The sequence below is a fragment of the Myotis brandtii genome, unplaced genomic scaffold (genome assembly GCF_000412655.1).
Source record: "Myotis brandtii unplaced genomic scaffold, ASM41265v1 scaffold185, whole genome shotgun sequence".
NCBI lineage: Eukaryota > Metazoa > Chordata > Mammalia > Chiroptera > Vespertilionidae > Myotis > Myotis brandtii.
In genome coordinates, this window is record NW_005356870.1 from 1,805,965 (window position 1) to 1,814,372 (window position 8,408).

Below are 8,408 nucleotides of genomic sequence, written 5' to 3' on the forward strand. Positions count from 1 at the left end.
TCCAAGATGGGGAATGCAGCTTTAAGTACTGTGTGTAGTAGTCCATTTCATAGATTGGTTACTTGACCCATGATCACATAGCTAGTAAGTATTAGAACTAGAACATGATCTTAAGTCCCAGAATGAGAGGTTTAGGAGCCCAGAGTCTGCCAGTTCTCTCTCCCATCTTTGCTGACACAGAGTACATCAGCCCCAGAGGTACATTTCCCACTAGAATAATATTATTTTTCCTCCCCCTTTCTCTGCAGGGTGTTTCTGCGGCCTGGGACTGGTTAGTACTAACAAGTCCTGCTCAATGCCACCCATCAGTTTCCAAGACCTTCCTCTGAACATCTACATGGTCATCTTTGGTACAGGCATCTTTGTCTTCATGCTCAGCCTCATCTTCTGCTGTTACTTCATCAGGTGAGTGACTCACTGGCTGACCTGGAATGGGGGAGTCAGGGAGGAGGCAGCCAGGGGTAGGGCGAGCTGAGCGAGGCTCACAATGGTCACTAGCCTCCAGCGGGTGTCCTGCTTGAAAGACAGGACTTAGCCAGTCCTTTACTGGGCCCACGAGGCCTGGTGTTTCTGTTTACATCAGCCTATCAAGTTGTCCCAGAGCATATAAGGTCACTATGGGTTGGGCTGCATCCTGCCTCTTGGCCAGTTATGCTAAGGTTGCCTAGACTTACTGTCTGACAAGTAATGTCATTGATGGCCCTTTAACTGTCTCTCTTCCCACTCACACCCGCTGGGTAGCCGGGGATAAGTAGGCATGAGCTACACCAGTGGCACGTACCTCTGCCCTCCTGGGAAATCTTTCTATGTCCAGCAGATGCTAATATTAGCCAGCTGGTGTCTGGAGATCTGCTTGTTTATTCTGCCTTGGAGCCCTTATTTTTGAGAGTGAAAAAACTAAAAGCCTCCCTTCTTGCACAGGGACCCAGGGAAGGACTGGAGTTTCTCCAGGAACTGTTTCTTCTCCTGTTGATAAGACATGGGAACTGTGGCTATTTCCTACCAAAAATGTGGGACATAACTGGAATTTAGGCTGGAAATTAGAGTCGTTTCTAACAAGAGCACTCTTTTGGTGTTAGTCATTCTTCGCTGTATATTGGGAAGTGCTGAGCGCCTCTGACTAGCAGAACATGCTAGTGCCATTGTGATAACAAACCCCCACAAATGCTTGAGTAGATGTCAGCTGGAGTCTAGGCTAGTGTCTGATCAAATCATCTAAGAAGATGAAATTAAGACAGCGGAAGAACGAAATCTGGTTCCTTACTGAGGTGTCCTGGTGGATTTGAGTCCTTCACCCAGAAGGAGGCTAGAGAAGGTGCTTGTCCTATTCTTCAGGCTGGAAGATCTCTCTCTAAGAGGAGGAAGTGCCTGCAGGCCTGCTCCCCAGTGCTCTCGGTTCTTTCTCAGAACTTTAAAAAGTCCCTACGACTAGAATTTTCCACTGAAGCCACTATCTTCTGTAAATACTTTTATTTTTTTCCTCTTGTACAATTGTGTCTAGAATTTGCATCTCACTATTAAGTGGGGGGTGAGGATAGGTTTCTGGTATTGCCCCACTCCCTTGCCTTTCCCCAAGCCTGAGTTTTGTTCCTCAAACTTCCATCTGCCTGACCACCAGCCACTCCCATCTTCTCATCTCGAGCAAATGTGCAGTTCCCAGAGGCTGAAGGTGGACACATTCCAATACCAAAGATTTGTGTATGATGCTGGAGGAGTCTGTAAAGCCAACTCCACTTGGTCCCTTTACACACACACACACATACACACACACACGGGCTCACATATGCCAAGCTGCAAAGGTGACCAAGTGAAGAAATCCTAGAAGATCACTCTGGGCCACTAAGTAGATGACCGCCAGGGTTCATTTCCTAATTCTGCCCCTAATGGGTGTAACCTTAGATTTTTAGCTATTCTTTACCAAGTGCCATCTGCATGCCAGACATCATGGTTAGCATTTTGTAAAATATTTAGCTCACTTAATCCTCAGAACATCCCTGCAGTTTAGGTATGAGTCCACTTTATAAATGGCTGATTCTTACTCCTTGACTGTGAAGTGGAGGGGAACTGTGGCTGTGGCCACCTCTTTACAGCTAAAGATTGGGTGTCTGCAGAAGGAGAGGCTGGGAGCTGGGGATGGCTGATTAATTTTTGTTTGGCTGGCCTGAAGGAACAGAGCGACAGAACCGCACGGGGCCAAAAGCTTTCCCGTGGCAGGGCTGCTCGGCACCACCTGTCCCTTCTGCCGTCATCTGCCCCTGCACCACCCCACTCTGCTCTGCAGCCCGCTCCGAGCCAGCCCACCCCGCAGTCTCATGGTTCCAGAGGCTCACTGGTGTGTGGCAGCCTGTGGGCGTCTATATATAGAAAGACACACAAGTGCAGAAGCCACTTCCTCTCCCTGCTTCTTGGTTTCCTCCTCAGCCAAAATAGGCCCATGACCCCTGCTCGTGACCTGGTGAGCTCATTGGCCAACACCAGCCTCCACTCCCAGCTCCCCCGCACTCATTCTCCCCCGGCCCCCAAAGGGCTGATCTCTGCCCTCCACAGGATGGAGGGGCCGGGGAAGTACACACAGGCAGGAAAGGAACAATTATTTTCAGGACCTGGCTGCATTGTTTGTTCCAAAAGGGAAAAGAAGCAAAGGGAGAGCTCACTGGCAGTGGCTGGAAATGGTGTCATTGAAATCAGGGTATTTTTAGCTACTTTGCTCACCCAACAGCTGAAAGGGCCACCTGTCCAATGTTGTTGGCACCATATCCCCTGCTGGGATGGCCCGGCATCTTTGTTTTCTTGTTTTGTTTCCTTTTGCAACCTGTTTGGCCCCATTTCATCACAATCTAAAGCTTCCTGATCCAGAAATCTGCATGCAGGCTGCAGGTGCAGCTTTAAGCCCCTCAGTGTTCTGAGCGTCCTGGGCTCCGAGAGGCAGGCTTCTGGAGTTTCCTCGGATAAGACCATTAAAAGGAGGGCACCCCAGGCATCCGCCCGTACAGCGCGGCGCACACGACATAATAGCCATGTTGCATTGAGGCTCACAGTTATGTGTGGCATCCCCTCGTTCTCTGGTTAAGAAGCAGGCTCCTCACCGCTTCCTTAGTCACTCTGCTCATACCTGCTCAGGGTGGCTGTCTCCCTCAAAAGGTGGCTGTAAGCACACCCGACTATTTCTTTCCCCAGTGTCTGTCGGCTGGCAGGTATATAAGCTTTGGATGCATCCTTCCCGCCCTTCTCACTGGGAGTGGCTGTCTCCCTCAGAAGGTGGCTGTAAGCACTCCCGACTGAACATTTCTTCTTTCCCCAGTGTCTGTCGGCTGGCGGGTATGTAAGCTTTGGATGCATCCTTCCCGCCCTTCTCACTGGGAAGTGGGGACAGAGCTGCCTGTGAACATATGAAAGTGCAAAGTGAAGGATGGGGCAGTGGGAGCCCTGAGGAGGCCTTTAGCCCAACCCTCCACTTTAGAAACCCTCCAAAGAGAGGAGAGAAAGGGGACAGATGTGCTGCCCAGGCCTCAGCCCCGTGGCAGGAGCCACTTGGATTGGAGTTCGTTCTTTAGAGGGTCCAGGCACATATGGCCTGGCCAGGCCCCCGACTATGGAGTGCTCTCCTAATTGGTGAAACAGGCCACATTTTGTGTTAAAGAGCTCGGGCTCTGTAATCAGATAGACTTTCATTCAAATGCTGCCAACTGGCTCTGAAGTTTGAGCAAGTTACTTCTCTGGACTTCCTTTCCCCTCGTCTGTGGAAAAGGAGGCCTGTCCCTCTAAAGCTGTTTGGAGTCGATGGACATGTACATGAGTGTGTTAGTGTGGGGATGGGTGCACAGCAAGTCCTCGGTAATGGTGTGCCGTTGCCTTTAGTAACACGTGCCAGGTTTTGGCTCTTGGGAGAGGCAGCATGCAGGCCACCAGCTTGAAACAAAAAGGAGCAAACAAAGAAGGGCCCGCCTGTGTTTTCCTGGCACCGTGAGGGGAGAGTGCTCTGTTTCCAGAATACTGTGTTCTCCGGGCAGAACGTCCCCCAGGGCCAGCAGACACTTCTTTCTTCTGCTTTCCTAGCTTAATGGAAATAGCCCTTTTAAGAATATCCAACTTCTCTACACTCGGTAATTGTTCATCTATAGGGTTTGGGAGCCTGCAGGAATTTACCTCCTGAGAAATGCAGGAAGAGGGAATCCCCCAGTCGGTGGGACCTGCAGAAAATTTTGAGGCTGTTGAGCCTGAGTCCTGAATTCACTCTGGGTGACCCACATAGGTCCAAACCCTACCCCATAGGGTGAGCCACCCCTGTGAGGAGCACCCGTCCCCACCCCCAGAAGAAGCCAGGCAGCCAGCCTGCCCGCCTGCCTCTCCTACTTTGAATGGCTCTGTTAGTGCCATAGTGACCGCTTCTCTCCTTTTCTTTTCCTCCAGCAAACTGCGGAACCAGGCACAGAGTGAACGATATGGATATAAGGAGGTAAAGCACCGCATCTTTCCCCGAGACTTCCTCCTCTGCTCCTTGTCCTGCTAGAGACAGAAGAGGAGAAGCTTGAGCTGTCCTGGCCTGGAATCCCCCTCAGCCTCCCCTCTGGCCTTCTCCAGGGTTAAATCCTTTCACTGTCCTCAAGTCTGGTTGGCCTAGGCAGTGCCCAGAGCACCCCCTTAATGGGAGGAAGGGAAGGAGGGAAGGAAGGAGGGAGGGAGGGAGGGAAAGAGAAGGAAGGAGGGAGGGAGGGAGGGAAAGAGAAGGGAGAAGGGCGAAGGGGAGGAGGATCCTGTGCAGAGCTGGGGACTTTCCTCATTGGTTGATACCACCTGGCCCGTGATTGGCTTCTTTGGACACCGTGCTGCCTCCTTTGTTCCCAGGTGGTGCTTAAAGGGGATGCCAAGAAGTCACAATTATATGGGGTGAGTGTGTTGGGAAGCCAAGTGCGAGGGGCCCCGTGGGTAAAGCACAGGGCACCCTCAGCTTCCAGCCTGGGCCCGTTCGGGGACCTCTGAAAAGAAAGTCCTTTTTCCCTTGTATATTCACTCTGCGCTGGCAGACTATGGAACTAACTAGTGTGTCCATGCCTGTGGTTCCTCCCTGTCCCCCCATCACTCTGCCCACACCCAACAAATCCTGGGTTCCCCTCCACACTGACTCTTTAGGAATAGGCCATTCCTCCTCCTTTCCCACCTGTGCCTGGAGGTCACCTAACTCGCCGCCCAAAACTTCCTTCCATAACCAGGACCTTCTGCACACAGTGTTTGTGGTTGTGTGGAGAAGAGAGCATCCCAGATATCACCAGACACAAGATTACTGAGAAATGGCCCCGTTTTATCCCTGTTTTTAAATATATTTTTATTGATTTCAAAGAGGAAGGGAAAGGGAGAGAGAGATAGAAGCATTATCTCAAAAAGTTCAGATGTTTTCCAAGCCCTCTTCTAGAAGAGTAATTCAGTTGAGATTGAGGGGGTTCATATATATGGACAGAAGGCTGGATTTAAAGAAGGTAACAGACCACATACCCTCACCCTTACCTCTCATTATTGAGACATGTCCCCTTGCTAAATGTGCTAGGCTAGAAAGCATTAAAAACCATTCTTCTAGAATAGCACTGCCCAATGGAAACTTGTGAAACTGTGGGGTGGCGATAATGTGTGTTCAGGGTGGTGAGTGGGGTTCTTGCCCGATCTCACACTGCCCCTGCCCCCTTGCTCTCCACAGCAGACCTGTGCAGTCTGTCTGGAAGACTTCAAGGGGAAGGATGAGCTAGGTGTGCTCCCGTGCCAGCATGCTTTTCATCGGAAGTAAGTGTCCACAGTGGGGATGTGTGCCCGGGGGTGCCTTTTAAAAGAAATAAGCAGGAAACGTCTTCTAGAACCTACGATCCCTACCTCCTCCCACCTCCCCCTTGTCAGCGATGTCCTACAGCCTGTCTGGACAGCAGGCAAAAGGGAGAGGTTCGATTGCAGTAAGGATAGGATGGTCTGGGTCTGATAAACAGCTGGACTCTGAATGATAGCCGGCCAGAGCAGGTTGGGGTATCTCACGTCTGCTGCTGCCCACAGGTGTCTGGTGAAGTGGCTAGAAGTACGCTGCGTCTGCCCCATGTGTAACAAGCCCATCGCTGGCCCCTCCGAGGCCACTCAGAGCATCGGAATCCTATTGGATGAGCTGGTGTGAGGGCTGCCTTTACATCAAGGCCTGGAGAAGACGTCTTGCCTCATGGGTGCCTGGTCCCTCTGCACAGCTGCAATGAACAAGACTGTTGGATGATAATGGTCATGCCTAGCTGAAGGGGAGGTAGTACAGGGCTGGTCTCTCGCCATCAGTGAGAGGCCAGACTTGCCCCTCCTTCCTGCCTCCTGAAGTCTTCCCTGCTACTCAGTATTGAAAGCATCGCCCATCAAGACCAATGTATCCTGGTACTGGATGATTTCCCTGCCTGACCCTGCTCTGGGGGAAGAATCACCCTTGAAGCACACAGTAGAGATAGAGACCGTATGACCACAAAGCCCTAGAAGAAGGGATGAGATGGGCTCTGTCCTCCCCTGTCCCGCCCTCCTTCCATCAGAAGGTTAGAAGGGAAGGAAGAAAAGATCAAGGAACCAAGTGCCTCCAGTGGAAGTGAGGGAGACTCTGTAGGAAATTAGGAAGAGCAGGGACATATCAAAGCAAAGTCGATGTTTACATGGGACCTATGGGAACAAAGGCTGGCTGGCCAGCCTGGCTACAGGGTAACGGAGGGCCATCCCTCCCCCTGCTAGGGTCTGCGGTGCTATCCATTCGCTCTCTTCCTCCGTCAATCTCGGAGCTTCCTAGTCCACGTCGGAGTCTGAGTGCCCCTCCAGAGGAAGGGCTTGTTCTACACTCACACGGATTTCCAGGGGCTTTTTCTAAAGGAGCAAAGGGGGCCTGGGGAAGGGGGTGTCTGAAGGTGAAGGTAGCAACAGACACCTTCTTCCCCCTTGTAAATAGTATTTTTATACTTCATCCTCACCATCTCAGGATTTATATATGGAATGGAGGGGGTGGGGGTTTCCGTTCCTCCCCAGAGTGGGTGAGGGTGGGAGAAGGTATGTATTTAAAGAAAATTAAATTTAATAACAAGTTTCTCTAACCTTTTGCCTGTGGTTGTGGCCTGTGTCTGTTGGCTTTTTTCCACCAACAAGGAACAAAGTTCTGTAACTGCTGCTTCTCACTTCCCCGCATTCAAATCAAACACACACACACACACACACACAGAGTTTCCTAATCCTTAAAAAGAAAAATTGGCGATAGATTACTGCCTGTACAGCACAGGTTGGGACTAATGTCAATGTACTTTATGACCTGAATAAGCCAGGCTCATTGGATTTCTAGAATATTTTTAAAGAAAGTTGGTGTATGCCACCATACCGTTCTGCCAACTAAGACGTAGTAGAATTCTACTTGGATTTAAAGCTGTTGTGCTCTTAACGCAACCAAAAAGGTCTAGGTGGCTACCATGGAGGCTTGATCTCTTTTCCCTTATACTTTTTTCTTACCTGTTAGCTGACAATCACTGACCTACCTTACCCCATGCCACATCTGGAAAGAGGACTTGACATTCGATGCCCCTGTGCACACTCAGATCTTGGACCCCATATCTTGCCACTTTGCTCTCTGTCCCAAGGGGGTCATGTGTCAATAATGGATATGCAAGATGGATTGAGAGTGGCAGGAACAACCGGGCTGTGGTCACCCTGCTTGGTGAAGGAGATTAGTGCCAATGGTCATCCCAGGGGGCAAGCCCTGGGTACTGTGTACAGGAGAAGCATTTGGAGTGATGGGTCACGGGCATGCAAGAGATGCCCATGTGCCCAGAGGAGCCAGGCCCAGGAGTAGGTGACACCCTCACCCCTGCAATTGTACCATGGAGGCTCTCGGCACAGTCAGTGCTCATGCTGGACAGATCTGAGGTGCAGTTGGGGCATCTCAGTGGGGGACCTTTGCCTGAGGATGTGCCTGTTTTTGCCATTTCACACCTTCAGGGGTAATTCTATCTTCCTTAATGCCTCTATACCCCCTGCCTGCTGCTGCCAACCCTATGAGGCCTGGTCGTTCCTTCATCAGGGCACCACTTCTCTCTCCAGTCCTGCCAGCTTGCTTTAGTGTAGGAATAAAATGCATTTCCTCAGCAAAGCAAAGCCCTCCCTCTAGCTCTTGCTGCAGTCGGGGAAGCCAGTGGTCTGCAGGCTGGCTTCATCTACAGGCTCCTCCCTCACCATTTCCCCTTCCTCTCAAGGGAAATCCAGGTTTGGCATGTTGTCATTAAAATGTTGGCACTAAAATGTCTGAGAATTCAAATAGCATTGTCCTGGAATCAAAATGACAGTGTAAAGATGCCTTGTATTACTCTCAGTGCTTCAATACAACTAGGCAGGATGGGACTCCAGAGAGGGGGAAACTAGATATGTTTTGC

The 8,408-nt window shown here is 50.7% G+C and overlaps 1 protein-coding gene across 3 annotated transcripts in view; it reads left to right on the forward strand.

The window, feature by feature from the left end:
- The window catches only part of RNF122 (ring finger protein 122), a 13,460-nt gene extending 5,306 nt beyond the window's left edge, over positions 1–8,154 (forward strand). Inside the window, exons 2-6 of one of the 3 annotated variants that reach the window (XM_005864029.2) lie at positions 249–405; positions 4,411–4,456; positions 4,846–4,887; positions 5,693–5,772; positions 6,034–8,154. In XM_005864029.2, the coding sequence (XP_005864091.1) occupies positions 249–405; positions 4,411–4,456; positions 4,846–4,887; positions 5,693–5,772; positions 6,034–6,148 (440 nt within the window). In that variant the 3' untranslated portion in view covers positions 6,149–8,154. Of the gene's footprint in view, positions 1–248; positions 406–4,410; positions 4,457–4,845; positions 4,888–5,689; positions 5,773–6,033 lie in introns of all 3 variants that reach the window. The other 2 variants (XM_005864028.2, XM_014537856.1) reach the window with 2 other exon arrangements.
- Positions 8,155–8,408: the final 254 nt, after the last annotated feature.